At 38.3% G+C, this 21,766-nt stretch overlaps 1 protein-coding gene across 1 annotated transcript; it reads right to left on the bottom strand.

Moving 5' to 3' along the window:
- Positions 1–6,739: 6,739 nt before the first annotated feature.
- LOC118013617 (olfactory receptor 10K1) lies at positions 6,740–7,847 on the bottom strand. Its single transcript, XM_035009481.1, has one exon. It carries the CDS (start codon positions 7,679–7,681, stop codon positions 6,740–6,742), a length of 942 nt encoding a protein of 313 aa, XP_034865372.1. The 5' UTR covers positions 7,682–7,847.
- Positions 7,848–21,766: the final 13,919 nt, after the last annotated feature.

Below are 21,766 nucleotides of genomic sequence, written 5' to 3'. Positions count from 1 at the left end.
TCTCCAGCTTTCCAATGTCCTGGTCTACATCCTTTGAGTTTGTTCTTTTATAGGACCATCCCAAGAAAAAGCAGTGACCTGTTATCCAGGGAGGGTTGGGGTTTGTTTGGAAAGGAAAGAAAGGCCATGTTACTGGCTGACCATTCTGTGACCCTCCCGCACAGTACTCACAAGACATCATCTACTTTTTCAGAGTCATCCTTGGAACCTATGAAGCAACTGAAATTTGAAAATGAATTCCCTATTAACAAAAAACAGAAAGCTTTAGCTCTCTTTAACCTGGTTGAGGAAGCTACATACAATATTTGGTGAATAGAAGATCTTGGAAGGGAAGATGCTACAGATTCAGAGAAAAGCTTTGGGAAAATGAGGGGGAATAAATGAAAAGGAAAATTGGGTAATTCAATTGTCTTCTTCTTTTTTTTTATTCAGTTGTCTTCTTAACAAAAAGAAAAGGTGAATTAATTTTTCATTACCTGGCTCAATGACTTCATCAGTGTAAGTGAAGCCAGTTCCTTAAGCTGGTTTAAAAAGACAGCTAATTCTTCACCCCCAATTACCTTTACAGCCTCCTCCTCTAAATTGCCATCACACGGGAATTAACTGAAATACAGTTTTCTATATATGTTTTGCCTTTTAAGATTTTATGCTTAGAGAATGCATGTGTGAGAGACAGAGACACACACAAAGAAAGTGAGAGACAGAGAGAGAGAGGGAGAAAAAGATAGGGAGGGAGAAAGGGGGAGGCAGAGAAAGAGAGACAGAGAGAGGGGGAGGGAGAAGGAGAGGGAGAGAAGGAGAAGGGATTCTCAGTCTCTAATATTCTCTTCCCTTTATTCGGGGCCCACCCATTGGTCACATTCTTTTTTTAAAGACACCAGTTACTGAACTTCCCCTAATCTGTACAGGAAGATTTTGCAGTTTCTACTATATTTAACATTTAGTATATTTCAAGATTGTTTCCTGTGTCTTTATCAAAATACTTAGCCTGTTATGTCCAAATTATGGTTTCCTGATTGTCTCTCCAGTAGACTTGAAAACCTCAGGAATAAAGACCATACCTTATTCCCTATGTATCCTCAAACCTTAACTCAATATTTAAATTAATGATATATAAGTGCTTGATGAATAAATACATTCAATAGTCCATTAATGAATTAATAATGATCCTAATTAGTTCTTTTTACAGCAGCTGGGTTCCCTGTGCACCACCGTGTGCTCCTAAGTGAGAACACTCACTGCTTATGTTCTCTGTCATTCCATGTTCTCTATAAATTTCATTTTCTTCCTTTCTGTTTTATTTTTATTTATTAATTTCAAAGGGGGGAGGGGCAGAGGGATAGAGTGAGAGAGAATCTTAAGAAGACTCCCTGCTCGGTGTGGAGCCTGACACAGGATTCAATCCCACACCCTTGAGATCATGACCTGAGCCAAAATCAAGAGTCAGATGCTTAACTGACTGAGCCACCCAGGTGCCCCTCACTTTCTTTCTTTCTAAATCTAATGCTGTACCCCTCCTATGAAACAATCAAACTGATTCTGAGGCTCTGCCTTCTTGTTGTCCTCCATCTCTGCCCCCACAGTTTCCACTATCCAGTTGTCCTTTCTGACATTTAGTCACAGTTCCCACTACTGATCACGGGGGCAAAGTAAGTCATTGGCTCATGAGTAAACTCTACAATTTAAATTCTGACATACAAAAAATGACTGATTGTCACTATTCTTCTCAATAAGGAAACCCAAGTCCCTAAATAAAAATAAAAATTTTACAATCCTTCAAATCAGAGTGCTAGTGCCTGGTGACATGTGGGCCTCTTCATTCTCAGACACTTCTTCGAAACTTCTGTGAAATTTTTCTAGGTGAAATTTGCCAAAATTGTCTTCCCTGTCATAATGTACCAGAGTTCTTCTTTCATTTTCCATCAACTGTCTGAACCAATATAAGGAAACTGTCTACATGACTCCACAGAAAATATCACCTGTGCCTCTTCTCCATGAGCAGTTTAGCTAATGCCTCAGTAAGCATCACCAGGGGTGTTTGTCCCTTCTGCTTTGGCATGGCCTCAATGTCTTTTTGGTAACTGAGATCCCCTCCTCCATAGGGAGTTAATTACCACATGATGCCCAATGCTTGTCCATAATTTCCCCAATTAGCAAGTAGAACTATGGTAATACACTAAGAGAATTTGTTGGTCAAAGAGAAGGTCTTTTCTTTTCTTTTTTATTATGTTATGTTAATCACCATACATTACATCATTGGGTTTTTGATGTAGTGTTCCATGATTCATTGTTTGCGTATAACACCCAGTGCTCCATGCAGAACATGCCCTCTTTAATACCCATCACCAGACTAACCCATCCTCCCACCCCCTCCCCTCTAGAACCCTCAGTTTGTTTTTCAGAGTCCATCGTCTCTCATGGCTCGTCTCCCCCTCCGATTCCCCCACTTCATTCTTCCCCTCCTGCTACCTTCTTCTTTTTTTTTTAAACATATAATGTATTATTTGTTTCAGAGGTACAGATCTGTGATTCAACAGTCTTGCACAATTCACAGTGCTCACCATAGCACATACCCTCCCCAATGTCTATCACCCAGCCACCTCATCCCTCCCACCCCCCACCACTCCAGCAACCCTCAGTTTGTTTTCTAACATTAAAAATTCCTCATATCAGTGAGGTCATATGATACATGTCCTTCTCTGATCGACTTATTTCGCTCAGCATAATACCCTCCAGTTCCATCCACGTCGTTGCAAATGGCAAGATCTCATTCCTTTTGATAGCTGCATAATATCCCATTGTATATATATACCACCTCTTCTTTATCCATTCATCTGTTGATGGACATCTTGGCTCTTTCCAAAGTTTGGCTATTGTGGACATTGCTGCTATAAACATCGGGGTGCACATACCCCTTCGATCCCTACATTTGTATCTTTGGGGTAAATACCCAGTAGTGCAATTGCTGGGTCGTTTGGTAGCTCTATTTTCAACTTTTTGAGGAACCTCCATGCTGTTTTCCAGAGTGGCTGCACTAGCTTGCATTCCCACCAGCAGTGTAGGAGGGTTCCCCTTTCTCCACATCCCCACCAACATCTGTCATTTCCTGACTTGTTCATTTTAGCCATTCTGACTGGTGTGAGGTGGTATCTCATTGAGGTTTTGATCTGGATTTCCCTGATGCCAAGTGATGTTGAGCACTTTTTCATGTGTCTGTTGGCCATTTGGATGTCTTCTTTGGAAAAATGTCTGTTCATGTCTTCTGCCCATTTCTTGATTGGATCATTTGTTCTTTGGGTGTTGAGTTTAATAAGTTCTTTATAGATCTTGGATACTAGCCCTTTATCTGATATGTCATTTGCAAATATCTTCTCCCATTCTGTCGGTTGTCTTTTGGTTTTGTTGACTGTTTCTTTTGCTGTGTAAAAGCTTTTGGTCTTGATGAAGTCCCAATAGTTCATTTTTGCCCTTGCTTCCCTTGCCTTTGGCTATGTTTCTAGGAAGAAGTTGCTGCAGCTGAGGTTAAAGAGGTTGCTGCCTGTGTTCTCCTTTGGGACTTTGATGGACTCCTGACTCACATTGAGGTCTTTCAACCATTTTGAGTCTACTTTTGTGTGTGGTGTAAGGAAATGGTCCAGTTTCATTCTTCTGCATGTGGCTGTCCAATTTTCCCAACACCATTTGTTGAAGAGACTGTCTTTTTTCCATTGGACATTCTTCCCTGCTTTGTCGAAGATTAGTTGACCCATAGAGTTGAGGGTCCGTTTCTGGGCTCTCTGTTCTGTTCCATTGATCTATGTGTCTGTTTTTGTGCCAGTACCATACTGTCTTGATGATGACCGCTTTGTAATAGAGCTGGAAGTCCGGAATTGTGATGCCACCATTCCGGATTGTGATGCTTTTCTTTTTCAACATTCCTCTGGCTATTCGAGGTCTTTTCTGGTTCCACACAAATTTTAGGATTATTTGTTCTATTTCTTTGAAAAAAGTGGATGGTATTTTGATGGGGATTGCATTGAACGTGTAGAATGCTCTAGGTAGCATTGACATCTTCACAATATTTGTTCTTCCAATCCATGAGCATGGAACGTTTTTCCATTTCTTTGTGTCTTCCTCAATTTCTTTCATGAGTATTTTAGAGTTTTTTGAGTACAGATTCTTTGCTCTTTGGTTAGATTTATTCCTAGGTATCTTATGGTTTTGGGTGCAGAAGTCCTTTTCTAATACACCATGGGGATTAGTTGGTTTCCTCTTTAAAATTCTCTGGGGACTCATAGAAAGCTGAAAGTTTTCTGGGTACCATTTGTTAAAACAAACATCAATGGAAGGGGCTCCTTTGAGTTTCCTTACCTAACGAATCTAAATTTTCATTCTCAGTTTGGAGGAAAATGTACGTCTTGCATTCTCATTTCTGACATCTCTAAGAGGGGAAGAAAGGTTCAGACAAAGGACAGAATGTTAGAATGGGAGAGGCAGTATAAGTGTTTCAGACTCATGGGAAACAAACTTGTTCTTAGAATATAATGTGAGCATGATTAGGACAGAACTTGTTCCCCCGCCACCCCGGGGTTACAGCAGAGACCACAGGCAGTCAGCAGGAGGCTGGCTGTGCCCCCCACCCTTTGTTCAATAAACAAATAAACAAGGTAAATTTGGGTTATGGGGAAAAATGTGGGGGTAGGGTTTTAGCTGAGAGGTGTCCTTTGGTAAAATGTCCTCCTATTTCCAGATTGCATATTTACTCCCTCTCCCAGTAAGTCCAGACGCTTGGGCTGGAAATAGGGCAAATGTTAGGCACTGATGGAAATGATGTGGAAAGACTAAAAATATAGAGATGGGAAATCATGCCCAGCATTCACAAACCAAACAAGCAAGGGAGGAATCTTGATATTTGACAGTTTAACATTCAGACCAGGAGTATTCAATGAACAACAAAAGACAGTAGCAAAATATAAAAAACACTTTTAATGCTAACAACTACAATTCACAGTGAAATTATAATAGATATGAATTTGTGTCCCCCTCAAAAACACAGGCGCAACCTTCGTAAGAAAGAAACTATAAAATGTTTACAAGGAGATACACTAATAATGGGTAGCTTCCATAACCACTCTGCTCAAACAGATCAGAAGGAAAAATATCTCTAAGAATTTAGAAGACCTAAGCAACAAAATAGTGAACTATATCTGATCGGTATTTATTCAAATTTGCATTATAATGAAAGAGTACACATGTTCTTTTCAAGGCACAATGAAGAATGAATATTGGCTGTGTATTATGTCACAATAAAAACTTGAACCAAGGTCACAAAATGGTAAGAATACAAACAATATTCCCAATTTCCAGCATAAGAAACAATCCAATAAATAACAAAGAAAAAAGGCTTTTCACCTGAGATTTTAAAAATCTATGAAATAATTGTTGGGTCAAAAGGGAAATACAAAGGAAAATGAAAGAAGTTCCAGGAAATAATATCAATTACACTTCATGTAGCAGATTATGTGGGTTAAGTTTAAAGTGGAGATGAGAGGAAATCTCACAGCTTAATTATATAGACATATATAATTAACACATACGTATATACATATGACAAAAAATGAAAGTACGTAGAAAGCATCAGTAAGTTAAATAGAACAACAAATTAAAGGAAAAGTCAAAGGAAATATACAAATAAAATACAAATAAATACAAATAATACAAATAAAATTAAAAACAATATTATGGGGAAAAAACACTAGAATGCAACTGTTCATTCACATGTATGTTAAGTTCTCTGACAACAAACCAAAAAAAAAAAGTAAACACAATTATACTTAGTATAAAATGACACAGAAAATAATCATTTCTAAGAAATTTTCAAATGTCGGAATATTTCATACAAATTTTACAAAGAATTTTGAAAGTCTAGATGAAATGAATAATTTTGTAGAAGACTAAATTCCATATATGATCCACTAAATATAAAAGTGGCTTAGAAGTCACTTTTCTTAGACGAAATAGAGGATATTACCACAGGGCCATGCCTCAGAAGACACTGTGTCTGTATTATTTCACAGAATTTCAATAAATCTTCAAACATAAGATGATCTCAACCAATATACAATAGTAACGCAATAAATACTTCTTCAAGATATAGAGAAAAACCGATTTGAATCTTCAACTCACATAATGTTAAAAAATCTTGTGGATATGTCAATACAATGCAAAAAATTTAAAAACTTGGAAAAAATATATCACTGAATGAAAAAATTGGAAACTAAGCTTAAAGATAATGACAAATTCTCAGAGTAGTAATAACTAACAATTTGACTGTATAAAGTGAAATATTTACTTGCAACAAAAGCACAAGTAAAGATATTAAAAAAGAAACAATTGGAAAATTTCTCAAAAACTATCAAAATGTTGGGGCACCTGGGTGCTGAGTCGGTTGAGTGTCTGACTCTTGGTTTCGGATTAGGTAATGATCTCAGGGTTGTGGAATCAAGCCCCACATCAGACTCCAGGCTCAGGATGGAGTCTGCTTGTCCCTCTCCCTCTGCTTCTTCTCTCTCTCTCTCTCTCAAATAAATTAAATCGTAAAAAATTACTGAAATCTTAATAAAAACTTATGACAAGCTGAAAGATAAAATAACTAAACTCTAAAGTAGGAACTGGATATAGGCATAGAACTGATAAAATAAAAGCACATAAAAGGCATACAATTCACTGAATAGTTATAATTTAATTTTAGTGAATTAATTTAATTAAAGGGATATGAAGTCTGGCCCATTACTCTTCGAAGGGCTGACTTGAACTCCTTATTCCTCAGACTGTAAATCATTGGATTGAACAGTGGAGTGAGGATGGTGTAGGACACAGATATGAGGGTGTCCTGACTTGAAGAGTAGCTGGACTTGGGCCTTAAGTAGATGAAGGAGGCACAACCATAATGAACAGTTACCACAATGAGATGGGAGGCACAGGTGGAGAATGCCTTGTACCTGCCGGTGGAGGATGGGATCTTCAAAATGGCAGAAATGATGTGGATGTAGGAGACCAGGATAAGTAGCAGGGGAATGACCAAGACAAACACACCAATCATGAATATGACCAACTGACTGAGGCGCGAGTGATGGGATGCCACCTTGAGGACAGGGGCGATGTCACAGAAGTAGTGATGGAGCTGGCTGGAGGAGCGGAAGGGCAGGTGAAATACCATGGAGGTGATAATCTGTGCAATAGTAAAGCCACAGGCACAGGCAGCAGCCACTAGTCCCACACACACCCGATGTCCCATGAGCTCCGTGTAGCGCAGAGGGTTACAGATGGCCACGTAGCGGTCATAACCCATGGCTGCCAGCAGGAAGGAGTGAGAGCAGCCAAGGAAGAGGAAGGTGAACATCTGGATGGCACAGCCCAAGAAGGAGATGGTCTTCTTCTGGGCCAGCAGGTCCACCAGCATCTTGGGTACAATAACGAAGGTGTAGCAGGTCTCAGAGCAGGAGAGGACAGCAAGGAAGAAGTACATGGGAGTGTGAAGGGCTCTGTCCAGCATGATAGTGGCAATGATGATGGCATTGGTGCCCAGAGTGAACAGGTAGAGGGGCAGGAAGGCTATGAAGAGCAGTCGCTGCAGCCCGGCCAGAGAAGAGAAGCCAAAGAAGATGAACTCCCTCACCAGGGTCTCATTGTCCTGCTCCATGCAGAGCACCCCCACAGAGGAGAGTCAGGGACAGAGACAGAGACAGAGACCAGGTTCCAGGAAGGAGAGTAGAAATTATGGGAAAATCAGCACAAAGTCTGTAGGCAGTCAAGTCCTTCATTCCCCTCCTCAGAAAGGTCTGCTAAGAAAAGAATTAAGGCTGAATATACAACAGAGGAACTGAGCCAATTAGGAGGCTTTCTCTAAGACTAAGACTATGGTATCTTTCTAGCCAAGGATTAAGGATCTGTCTCATTGGTTTTACCTGTATCTTACCTAGGGATTACTGTGTTTGTCTTTTTACTAGCATCCCAAGGAAACTAGCTTTCCAAAAGTGAAAAAATGTGTTTAATTTTAGCCATCTGAACTTGGTCAGAATGTACAATGAAGGAATGAGTTGTGTTTGGACACAACATGTGAACCTCAGTTTGTTCAACCAAAAAATGGAAAGGGAGAGGAAGAATTCCCTAGCAAATGTGTAAGGAGAATTGTGTTTGTTGATGACTTATTATATGCTAAGATCTGTGGTAAGAACATCATATACTCATGTCAATTATTCATTGCAACAATCTTATGGCAGTAACCAAAACAACAAGAAAAAAAAAAAAACTTTTGGTGTTATTTCTGACAGACTGACTAACAGAGTAATTAGGGACATTCCTGGAGGCTCCACACTGGGAGCCTTGCCAAGAGTGGAACAGAAGACAGCACTGGTTTAAAGAAGAATGTCCCCTATTCCAGGAAGAGAAGAGTCACCAGGGTGGTAAAAAGAGATTCATTACTTTTGTGGCATTTGCAGTTCACCTCCGTTTTCCCATTTTCTGTGCCTCAGAGAAACTCAGAGAACAGAGTTTTCCAGAAATGGCTCAGAGCTTGTCATAGAGCATGAAAAAGAATGGGATAATTGGTCAGTTTTACAGATACCAGTGCCATGCCATAAATCAGACTTTATGTCTTTTATATATTGTTATGTCAACAAGATTATTATATCCACAATATAAGATATGTTTTGAATATTCTGCTACTAAACACAGTCTGCAAGCTGCTAGAAAGGATCATTTCTAAAGTCATTTTTAGGACTAATATCAGATAATTTTTTCATGGGTGTATTTCCCAATTGTCCAAGACTAGAAAGTAAAGAAAGTGTTCCCTGTAAGCAAAATCACCTGGCCTTTATTTATCAGTTGCATCCAGTTTCTATTTAGACATTTTTCAGTATATTTATATACAGATACATCAATTTCTGTTGAGGAATCATTTGCATCTGCTACCAGAATTTGAGTTTTTGGGTTCTTCTAGACAATAGTAAATGCTAGATTTCTAGATTCTAAGGTAAATGATGATAAACTTCTGAAACTCATTGTATCTATCATTAGAACTTGGAGATAATAAATTTTCATCTTTTCTTACTGGCTAGAGACTGGTCCTAAACTTAAATAGGTATAATTATTCATTTATTTGAAGTTAATATGAGGTACTCACATTGGCTCATATTAAAGCTCTTTAACAAATAATAGGGATTTTTCATGCCATAACTATCTAGTTCTGTTAAATATAAAGTATATATTTACCATGTCTATACCCATTATATAAATATGTATGTGTATAATAGCTGTGTATTTTCTATATTTAGAGAAACAAATCAATGAGAGAGTGTGCATACATAACACGCTCACCGGGACAAACGGATTTCTGTATTTCAAGACTCTGAGGTAAATCTAAATGTATACTCATTGCTTGTCCTTGCCTTAGAACTTTCCCAAAATTTTTCTGGATCTCCATTCACCTAATGCACATCCAATTCCCACCATACCCTAACTCCACTGAGTATAACATATGGAGTAGACCACAGAGCCTGGAATTCTCTCGATTCTGAAGGACATGTATCTACCCGAATCCAAAATAATTGTCTGAATTATTTGTCACTCAGACCCATGGAACAGCTGATTTCAGTTAAGTGGACTCTTTTTTCCACATACTATTAATATAACCCCACCATCTAAATGGACTGTGTTACAGGTATATTTACCCCTTTTGTGGTATATGGGAACTCAGAAGCACAGTCCATCTGAGGAAATGGCCCTCATCTGCTCAAGAAAACATCAGAGACCACTACAGTATGTTAAATCTGTACTGTGCATAGAAAGATATAAGAGCAGAAAAATTAAAAAGATCTTCCAGCCAAATACCCACAGGCTATAAAATTAAGGTAAAAGGTCCCTCCATTTGACCTGAGAAGATCTCTAGGTTAAGTCGCTTTGTGTAACTTTGAGCAAGACACTTCATTTAAGACACACATAAACTAAGGATGTTCCATCTCCTTACTTTATTTTTTATTTTTTTTCCATCTCCTTACTTTAAAATTAAAGGGGCTAGGGCAAGCAATAAGTGTAATAAACTGGCCAGATGCATGGAAAAGTACTTAGGCAGAAGCTCCTTGAGCACTATCTTGCAGAAGGAGTTTTGACTTAGAGCGAGAGTGGAGTACTGACCCCAAGAGTCTTTTCAACTCGGGGAGTCCAAGATGCTCTAAATGATGATCCCTGACATGCCCTTATATTCTAGAACCTATGGATAGCATTCAGGTTACAATTCTAGGAGATGACACTTGCATACCTTATTTTTCTGACTCCTTAGATACACCATTGGGATATTATGTAATCAGGATTTAAGTAGTAACTCAAAATAGGAGGGTCCTGGGTTCCTCCAAAAGGGGGCAAATCTACACATCTTTCAGATGCAACACTTTTGAGATATCCAGATATTTATCTTAGGGAAAGCATCAATCAATAATCTGAGCGAAGTTACATAGGCAGCATCAGAGAATAAAGAAGTAAAATTTTTATCTTCTTAGATACACATGAAAAACCTGAACTTGCTCTATTAAAATGGAGTCTGAGTATCGGATTTCAATTATAGCTAAAAAGAGACATCATGAGTACATGTCAAAGAGAGAAGTGGAGATTCAGGATCTGTTTCTTTTAATCCATGAGTCAACTAGTCAGAAAGAAAAGAAAATCTAACTGGGAGCCAAACTGACCCAGTCTGAACATTGTGAAAATTCATAGAACTCTATGGACCACACCTCATCACTCTTAGGACCTTAAGTTAAAAGTAGCCCCTGATTCTCCTTCTTAACCCTGCCACTTACTGAAACTGCCATCACTGATCTCCTTGAGGAGCTTGATGTTCACAAGCCCTACCCATCAATCAGGCTCACACCCCACAAATCCCCAGACTACATCAATATTCCTGCTATTTAGAAAGTACCTACATTGCTCTCCTCCTTTCAATTCAGACAGAAGGAGCTATTCAGTTTCTGGGACCACTTGACAAGTAGATTCTAAGCCAGAGTTCGGAAACTGAAGAAATGACGCCAGAAGAGAGTGAATCTGCCCTGAAGTAGAAGCTCTCATCTGCATCGATAGAGGAAGCCTCTGCCACTCATCAGGACCCGGGGCCTCTCCAGCCAAACTCACTGTCTGGTGAAGTTCTGATGACCACCATACAGTGTGGTTATTAGAAGCATGTACTGTGATCGTTGGACTCCTGAGGCTAGATCTATTACTGGAGATGTTGTCTTGGGGTTAATTAGAAATCAAGTCTATTTTGGAGAATTAATGTCACCAGGTTCTCAAAGGTAGGCTTTTCTGAGGAACCTGGGGAGAAGGAGCCAGGAGCATAATTAGCTCAAGTCTGCATTGGAAATTGAGTCCGTGCATAGTGGATTCTGTAGGAGAAATCACCACAATTGAAACTGTATTCTACAAAACAAGTGGGAATTTTTCATTGAGTTTTAAGTAAGGAAAATAGTGTATCTGTCCAGTGATTCTCAACTTCAGTGTTTCTTAGAGTCAAAAAAGGGCTTAATTACAATTCATCTTCTCAGGTTCTTGTCCATAGAAATTCTCATTAGGGATATTGAGATACTCTGCCAAAAGCTAAATTTTAACAAGCATCATCACTCTAGTTGAGTTCTATCATTAAATTGCTTGTTGTCTAGAAATGTTTTTTTTGTTGTTTTTTTTTAAAGTTTTTTTTTTAAGATTTTATTTATTTATTTGACAGAGAGAGACACAGTGAGAGAGGGAACACAAGCAGGGGGAGTGGGAGAGGGAGAAGCAGGCTCCCCACAGAGCAGGGAGCCCGATGTGGGGCTCGATCCCAGGACCGTGGGATCATGACCTGAGCCGAACGCAGATGCTTAACAACTGAGCCACCCAGGCGCCCCTAGAAATGTTTTTTAGTAGAGTGATGAAACATAAAGTTCTCACTTTCATCCAAGAGAATCCAAAATGAGTATAAGTCTGGTCCAAATCCCAGCATGAATCACGAAGGCAACCTGATAATCAAATTTCTAAGGTTTACATGGAATAATAAGACAATTTTGAAAAGATGGGTCATATAGAGTCTCACTCTTCCCAGGAGTGAGATGCCTCAGTAATAAAAAAAAAAAGAGCATGCTGTGGCAACAAGGAGAGATAAACAGTACAGAGAGACAGAGAGGAGAGCTCAGAAATGCATCTGTGCATTTTTTGACAACAGAAATGACCTCACATGTCAATAAGAAAACCGTGATTATTTAGTGAATAATACTGGGAAACAGACCTCCTCTATGTACCCCATCACACAAAGGAGATGTCCTGGTAGAATAAGGAAATGGCTTCCTGAAGGCTCAGTAGAAGCACCAAGTGTGTGACCACCCCTGATGGAGCCCCATGAATCTACTGCATCCTCTAAACAATGTACTGTGCCCACTCTCCAGCACCAAGCATGTGTGAGTCTGGGAATCAGTGTGGGAGGAGTTGGACACAGCTCCTTCCATTACACCCTGAATGACTGACACACATAAGGTTGAGCTTTGTAGTTTAGAAGCATTATTTCTCAAAGGAGTGTTGCCTCTGTAGGAAACACAAAGTTGAAAATTGAGACGTGCCCTTGGCCACTTCAGTCTACTTTGTTTTACTGTACAAGTGATCTGCAGGCAGAAAGGGTCTTGTTACACTAGCTAGGGTAATTGTTCCTATTTTTGTGTGTGTGATTGCTACAGAATTGGTTTTATTTTTCTGAAAACATTTCCTTGATATAAAAATTTAAATTTAGCTTATAGATGTGTAAGTTAGGAGCCGGAATGATCTTCAACAGATGAATGGAAAAAGAAGATGTGGTCCATATATACAATGGAATATTACTCAGCAATTAGAAAGGATGAATACCCACTATTTGCATCGACATGGATGGAATTGGAGGGGATTATGCTAAATGAAATAAGTCAAATAGAGAAAGACAAATTATCATATGGTTTCACTCATATGTGGAACATTAGGAATAGCATGGAGGAACAGAGGGGAAGGGAGGGAAAACTGGATGGGAGGAAATCAGAGAGGGAGACAAACCATGAGAGACTCTGGACTCCAGGAAAGAAATGGAGGGTACAGAGGGGAGAGGGGTGGGGAGATGGAGTAATTGGGTGATGGGTATTAAGGAAGGCACGTGCTGTGATGAGCATTGTATATTATTCAGAACTAATGAATTGTTGAACACTACATCAAGAACTAATGATGTACTATATGGTGGCTAATTGAACATAATAAAAAAAATAATTCAGTGTGTTATTGAATTCAGTTTCCCAGCATTTTGCTTATCAGTGATTTTAGTCCATAGTATTTCTGTGGTGTCTTTGGCTTTGGTGTTAGGGTAATGTTACCTTCATGATATGAGTTTGAAAATCTTCCCTCTTCTATTTTTTTTTTGGAAGAGTTTACAAGGATTGGTGTTAATTCTTCTTTGCATATTTGCTAGAATGCACCCATGAAACCATCTGGTCCTGGGTTTTTCTTGTTTGGAACTTTTTGATTATTGACCAATCTTTTATTTGTAAGGTCTTCTCAAGCTTTCTATTTCTTCCTGAGACAGTTTTGGATTATATGTTTCTAGGAATTTATCCATTTTTCTAGACTATCCAAATTTAGTTGTATAGTTGTTCATAATAGTCCTTTATTATCTTTTCTGATTCTGAGGCATAGATTGAAATGTCTCTTCTTTTATTTTATTTTATTTATTTGAGTCTTCTCTCTTTTTTTTTCCAATTAGTTTGTTGAAGGTTTTGTCGATTTTCTTTTTATTTTGGTTTTCAAAAAAAGTAGCTCTTAATTTTGTTGATCTTTCTTTTATATTCTCTTGCTAGTATTTACTTCTCTAATTATTATTATTTTACTCCCTCTGCTAACTTTGGACTTAGTTTTTTGTGCTTTTTGTTCTCGTTCCTGAAGGTGTAATGTCAGGTTGTTTGTTTGAGATCTTTCTTCTTTAGACATTTATGACTATAAACATTCTTTTTTAAAATCTTTTTTAATTTTTAATTTTTTTATTATGTTAGTCACCATACAGTACATCATTAGTTTTTCATGTAGTGTTCCATGATTCATTGTTTGTGCATAACACGCAGTGCTCCATGCAATATGTGCCCTCCTTAATACCCATCACCGGGCTCACCCATCCCCTCACCCTCCTTCCCTCTAAAACCCTCAGTTTGTTTCCCGGGGTCCATAGTCTCTCTTGGTTCATCTTCCCCTTTCATTCCCCCCCGCCCCTTCATTTTTCCGTTCCTTCACCTAATATCCTCCATGCTATTCCTTATGTTCCACAAATAAGTGAAACCATATGATAATTGACTTTCTCTGCTTGATTTATTTCACTTAGCATAATCTCCTCCAGTCCCATCCATGTTGATGAAAAAGTTGGGTATTCATCCTTTCTGATGACTAATATTCCATTGTATATATGAACCACATCTTCTTTATCCATTCATCTGTTGAAGGGCATCTCGGCTCTTTCCAAAGTTTGGCTATTGTGGACATTGTTTCTATGAACATTGGGGTGCATGTGGCCCTTCTTTTCACTACATCTGTATCTTTGGGGTAAATTCCCAGTAGTGCAATTGCTGGGTTATAGGGTAGCTCTATTTTTAACTTTTTGAGGACAGACACTTCTCCAAAGAAGACATACAAATGGCTAACAGACACATGAAAAAATGTTCATCATCATTAGCCATCAGGGAAATTCAAATTAAAACCACATTGAGATACCACCTTACACCAGTTAGAATGGCAAAAATGGACAGGGAAAGAAACAACAAATGTTGGAGAGGTTGTGGAGAAAGGGGAAACCTCTTACACTGTTGGTGGGAATGCAAATCGATATAGCCACTTTGGAAAACAGTGTGGAGGCTATAAACTTTCATCTTAATTCTGCTTTTGCTGCATCCCGTACATCTTAGTATATCGTATTTTCATTTTTGTTTGTCTCAAGATATTTTTTAAATTCCCTTTTGATTTCCTCCTTGACCCAATGATTGTAAGTGTGCATTGTTTAGTTTCCAGATATTGGTGAATTTTCCCATTTTCTTACTGTTACCGATTTCTGGTTTCATTCCATTGTAGTCAGAAAAAATACTTGGAATGATTTTGCTCTTTAATTTGTTAAGACTTGTTTTGTGACCTAACATGTGATCTATCTGGGAGGATTTTCCATGTACACTTGAAAAAAAAGTATATTCTTCTGCAGTTGGGTGTGAAGTTCTGTGTCTGTTAGATCTATTTTTTCTATTCTGTTGTTTTATTCTTCTGTTTCTTTCCCAACTTTCTGTCTGAATGATCCTTTTATGGAGGGTGGGGTATTGATATCTACTATTATCGAATTGTTGTCTCTTTCTCCCTTCAGATATGTCAATATTTGTTTTATATATTTAGGTGCTTTGATGTAGGATGAGCATTATTTATAATTGTTATATCTTCCTGTTAAATCGACACTTTTATCATTATATAATGATGTTTGTCTCTTGTGACAGTTTTTGACTTCTAGCTTGTTTTGTCTGGTATGAAGAGAGCTACCCCTGTCCTTCATGGAATATGTTTTTCCATCCCTTCATTTTTAGCCCATGTGTGTCCTAAAAGCTAAAGCAAGTCTCTTGTAGGCAGGATATTGTTGGTTCTTGTTTTTTTGTTTTGTTTTGTTTTGTTTTTTTATTCATTCAGCCACTCTGTCTTATTTTTGGAGTATTTACTCCATTGACATTTAAAGTGACTAGGGAAAGACTCTTGCCCTTTGGTTCATTGTTTTTTTACTTTTTTGTAGTTGGTTTCTTCCTTCCTTTCTTCCTCTCTTGCTATCTTCCTTTGTGGGTACTATTTTTTAAGGAAAATAGGGTCACTACTACAGTCCTAGGGTAGAGAAGAGCATGTGTAGAATCTAGGAGAGATGGTAGGGTACCTTTTATTACTTCACATACAAAGGCAAATTTTGATTGGAGCAACCTCATTTAGGCAAAGCCACCCATGACCAGATCCTTAGGGAATGTTAAGGTGCTAGCTAAGCTCAAAAGAATGTTCAATAGGTGAAAGAAAACAATCATAAATAACTATGAGAATCTTGTGATGAATTCCAGAAATGAGGATTACAGTAGCTGTTTTATTTTCTTGTTTACTTAATTTTGTATATATTTGTATATGTTAACCATTCCCCTCCTCTCTTAATATGCTGGTATATATAAGGTGTGTTGCTGGTGGTAAGCATCATAATTCAAACTTTAAAGAAAGACCATCAAGGAATACTTAACCTGTGACACTCTGTGTCTCCCTTTTATGAAGATGAATGGGGCCACTCTCTGTGTGAGACATATTTGCATGATATTAGTTACTACTGTTTGAAAAGGTAGACATGAAAAGAAGGGTATGTATGGATGTTGAATATCCAAATGGGAAACTGTGCTGGTTATATTTTGTTGATACTTCATATCATACTTATTCTTCTCTGATTCTCTTTGCTGTACTCTCCTATCAAAATCCTGGAGTCTGTCCTGGTTCTTTGTGTCAGGGGTCAGGGACCAACACTTCCTGTCCTCTGGAAGGTCCTTCTAGCTGGATTAAGAAATTGACATGAGACAGATTAACAGGAGAAAGTCAATTAAAATTAATAGGTATACATGTGGAAAATCCACATAGACATGGGAATCCAAAGACAGTCAGGCAAAAGGAGGTATGTATGTCATTGTGACCTAAGGAGAAGGGGTAGGGCTCTGGGTTTCAGAGGAAAGGAATGCACTTCATAGGGTGATAAGAAGAGCAGATGTTTGGTAATTAGATGTTTGCCCTACCATGTAGATGGGTCATTCAGATAAAATTTATCTGTTAATAACTCATATTTTGGGAAAGACCCCCAATTTAGATTCTTCTGTGTGGTTAAGGGAGGACCAAAGTTTGTCTTGAGCCCACAGGGTCTCAAGGGCCTTCAGCTCAAAATAACCCACATGCCAAAGTGTCACATTCTGGGGGAGTGGGAGGTGGAAACTCTCCTGAACCCCGTCACTTGCCAGGAGAATTTCAGATATGTTTAGAAGTATACAAATAATGGAAGAGAAAGAAAGTTAGTTTTTTTTCTGGGAACATGTTATGTGAGCACTTGTCAGGTGGTAGATATAGGCTTTTACCCTTGGCTTTTGGATTTCCTGAGCATCACTCATCAGGGCTGCATCATCCAAGACCATAGGTAGAGGCTCCCTACAATCCTTTCAATGCTGAAAGTCAAGAACAAGCCTCCTGACATTCACTCTCCCAGCCTTCAGTACATAAATGTGTAAGTTTCTAATTCCTCTATCAAGCCTTTCATTACTTTAAATACCACAAGTAGAATCTGATTGATTCTCAGAAAACAACTCTGTATAATTCTACCTCAATCTTTGTAATAGATACAGGAGCTTGAGTTTTTCTTATCTATATGTGTAATATTATAAATGTCTTTTTATTTGATGTAATAAAGTTCCCAGACTTTTGGTCTTGTAACAAAAAAATGAAATTGTCCTTGGAGCAATTGTTAACCATCTTCTTAACATTATTCACAGAATGAAATTACTGAGTCAAAATCTATTTGCATTTCAAATTTCCATATGCATCATATTGACAAATTCTACAAAGGCTATGTAAATGTATACTTTCACCAATTACATGTGGACATGTTAATTTCTCCTTGACATACACAGTGCTTTTTTTTTTTAAAAAAAGATCAGTTATAGCAGATGAAAGATAAAAATTATATGTTGTCTCCTTTTATATTTCTTTGATTACATATTAGTAGGGTAAAACATTTTACATAAATATATCAGTTATTCTTATTCAACTTTTGGAAATTTTCTGCTGATAACATTTTCCTATTTTTCTTTCTCCCCCATTTTTTTTATAGATTTGTAAAACTACTTGGTTCAAAAATTTTATTTGAGGGGTGCCCCAGTGGTTCAGTTGGCTAAGTGTCCAGCTCTTGATTTTGGCTCAGGTTATGATCTCTGGGTTGTGAGATCAAGCCCTGCATCAGACTCTGCACTTAGCTGAGAGTCTGCTGGAGATTCTCTCTCACCCTCTACCTCTTCCTCCTGCTCTCTCTCTAAAATAAATAAATAAGTCTTTAAAAAACTGCATTTGGACTTTGAATTAAAGTGTTCCATTTAAGGGTGCCTGGTGTAAAGCATACAACTCTTGATTTTGGTTCAAGTCATGATCTCAGGGTCATAGATCAAGCCCTGTGTGGGGCTCTGCACTGAGTATGGGGCCTGTTTAAGATGATTTCTCTCCTCCTACCCACCCCTCCCGCCCCAACTGGTGGTCTTGCTCTCTAAAAAAATTAAAAAATGAAGCGATCCCCTTGCACTTCTATTTTTTTTTAAGATTTTATTTGACGGAGAGAGACACAACGAGAGAGGGAACACAAGCAGGGGGAGTGGGAGAGGGAGAAGCAGGCTTCCCACCTAGCAGGGAGCCTGATGTGGGGCTCGGTCCCAGGACACTGGGACCACGACCTGAGCTGAAGGCAGACACTTAACGACTGAGCCTCCCAGGAGTCCCTGCACTTCTATTTTTATTAAAATACTTTTTACATTGAAAACTAACCTTATGGAGATTTAATTTACGTACCATAAAATGTTCCTAATTTAAATTTACAGTTTTTGAGTTTGGAAAAAAATGTATACATCCAAGTGACAACCACCCAGTCAAGTTATAGAACATTTCTACAACCCCCCAAAGTTCCTTTCTATCCTTTTGTGGTCAAACCCACCCAGCCTTGGTCCTTAGAAAAATACTAATCTTGGGGCGCCTGCGTGGCTCAGTTGGTTAAGCAACTGCCTTCAGCTCAGGTCATGATCCTGGAGTCCCGGGATCGAGTCCCGCATTGGGCTCCCTGCTCGGCAGGGAGTCTGCTTCTCCCTCTGACCCTCCTCCCTCTCATGCTCTCTGTCTCTCATTCTCTCGCTCTCAAATAAATAAATAAAATCTTAAAAAAAAAATACTAATCTTGCTTTTTTATTGAATGGCTTACTCTTTCCCATAATTTCATATATGTGAAATCAAAGAGTATGTTCATTTTTGTGTCTTATTTCTTTCACTGAGCATAGTTTTTGAGACTCACTCATGTTGTTGCATTCATCAACTTTCTGTTTATTGCTTAATAGCATTCCTTTTACAAATATACCACAATTTATTCATCTGTTGAACTGTTGGGGGACATTTTGATTGTTTCCAGTTTGAGGCTAATCAGAGTAAAACTCTTATAAAATGAGTCTCCAATTCATTGTGTAGATATATATGTTCATTTATCTTTGGTAAGTATCTATGAGAGCAATGGCTGTGCCATCTGCTAGAGGTAAATTTAGCTGCTTATAAATTGGCACTGTTTTCCAGAAAGGCTGTATGGTGACTAATTTCCACCAGCAATGCAGGAGGTATCCTGCTCTCTCACATCCTCACTTCTTCACCTACTGTCCATCTTTTCAACATCCCACATGGATAGTGACATTTCACAGTACTTTTATTATGCATTTATTGAAGACTTAGTATGTTAGGCAGTCTTTCATGTGCTTTTGGCTATTTGTTGTTTCTTGTTAATGAAGTATGTGTTCAAAGCTTTGACAATATTTTCATTAACAAGTTTGTCTTCCTTGTTTTCCTTTGCAAGAGATAGTTTTGTATGCTGGATAAAAGTTCTTTACTAGATATAAACTTTGCAAATATGTTCTCCTACTCCTTTTAATTTTATTAATTATGTGTTTGTCATAATAGTTTTAATGAAACATAACTTGCAAAACATTTTATTTACACTTTTAAAGTGTATCATTCAATAGTTGTCTGTATAATCAGAGTTGTGCACCCATTAACAATATCTAACTTTAGAATAACAACATTTTTAATGTTGATGTAGTTCAATTTATCACCTCTTTCTTTATATATTTCATGTTTTCTGTCTCCTACCTAATAAATATTTGTCTACTCCAAGTTGCAGATTTTCTGGGTTTTTTTCCTGAAATTAGTTATAGCTTTTGACATTTTTAGTTAAATTGTGCGTGACTTTTGGTAAAAGTCAAGATTTGTATTTTTTCATATATACATCCAATATGTCCATCACAGTAAGTTGAAAGGACTATCCTTTCTTCATTGAAAAACCTTACCATCTTTGTTGAAAATCATTCGGGGATATATGCATGGTGTTATGTCCATATTGTTCAGCCTGTCCCATTGATTCATGTGCTTAGTCTTATGCCACTATTACCGGCTCAGTGTTGCTCTATAGCATGTCTTGATAATCTGGTCCACCTGTTTCTAAATTGTGCTTATTGTGTGTGATGTTTTTTTCTTTAATTATTACTTCAAATGTGGAATCTAAAAACCAAAACTAACAAACAAACAAACTAAAGAAACAGATTCAGACTCATAAATACAGACAACAAACTGGTGGTTGCCAGAGGGGGGAGGGTGGGTGGTGACAAAATCAGTGAAGGGATTTAAGAGGTACAAACTTCCCGTTACAAAATAAATAAGTCATGAGGATGAAAAGCACAGCATAGGGAATAGAGTCAGTAATAGTGTAATCATCTTGTGTGGTGAGAGAAGGTGACTACACTCTCCCTAAATTGGCCCACCTCCCTCATATTCTGCTTTCAGAGTACAGCTGCTTTACCTCCTCAAGCTTTTTCACTTTAGGCCGATTTACACTCCTCAGCTCAGCAGGACCACTGTGCTCTCCTTGGGTTCCTTCTGAAAGTGCACAGAATGTGGTCTGAACGATGAGCTTATCACAAGCCTATATGCACTAGTGAATGGATACGGATGGTGCCTAGTAGCTGCTCACAAAGCTGCTCTTAATATCGGAGCTGCAGTATGGAAGTGAGAAGCAAGGAAACCTTGATGGTACAGTCCTTTGCCCCCTCTCTAAAATGACCTATCAATTGAAACAATTCTTTCAAGTACCTGTGTCCTCCTCCTCAGAAATCAGATCAACACTGACAAGACTCTTTATTTCTATTAGCCCACAGAATACGTCTATCAATGAGAACCTTATATTTCTCAAAATTAAAAATTAAAACAAGAAAGAAATCTATGATTTCTTCCCTCCTTACATAGCCCCAAAATCCTGAATCATGCAGGAAGAGGCATCCTATTGGAAGGGAGAGATGTGTAAGGGAAATTTGAGGAGTTTGAGACCCACTGTTTGGCCCCTGGGCATGGGTAATGCTGCAGCATCCTCAGTGGGCCTCAGTCTTAGCCCTCTTTGCCTTATTTCTCCATCTCCCCTTCTAAACATCACATTCTTTTCAGACAAAGGACTGTAGTTCTAAACATGCTAAGAGGAAAAGAAATCACTTGAACCAAGTACAAACTATTCCCAAACCCCACCCCAAATACTTCTTACCCAGAAGATCCTGGGTAAATCCAATGACAGGCATCTTCCCATGAACTGCAGGAAGCTCATGTGTATGTGGCCCATGAACCACCACCATCATGGGCTATGTCATTTCCCTCTTTGCGAAGCCCTCCCCACAAAACAATCACCAGAGTGCCTGGAATGACATTAGTACTTAATGCATAATGATTAAATTAATGAATTGACAGATGCATAGTTGAATATCTGAATTAAAACATGTCTGTGAAAAGATGAATCTAACAGAGAAATGTCAAAAAGTTTAGAATTTGTGCCCCCTTGGAATGCAAGCATAGCAAAGATGCATGAAGCAGGAGAGATACAGAAAAATAATTATCTGGTTTA

The sequence above is a fragment of the Mirounga leonina genome, unplaced genomic scaffold (genome assembly GCF_011800145.1).
Source record: "Mirounga leonina isolate KUSES-001 unplaced genomic scaffold, KU_Mleo_1.0 Mir_154, whole genome shotgun sequence".
Taxonomy (NCBI): domain Eukaryota; kingdom Metazoa; phylum Chordata; class Mammalia; order Carnivora; family Phocidae; genus Mirounga; species Mirounga leonina.
Note: the sequence above shows the minus strand (reverse complement) of the source record. Positions and strands in the feature narration are given on the sequence as shown.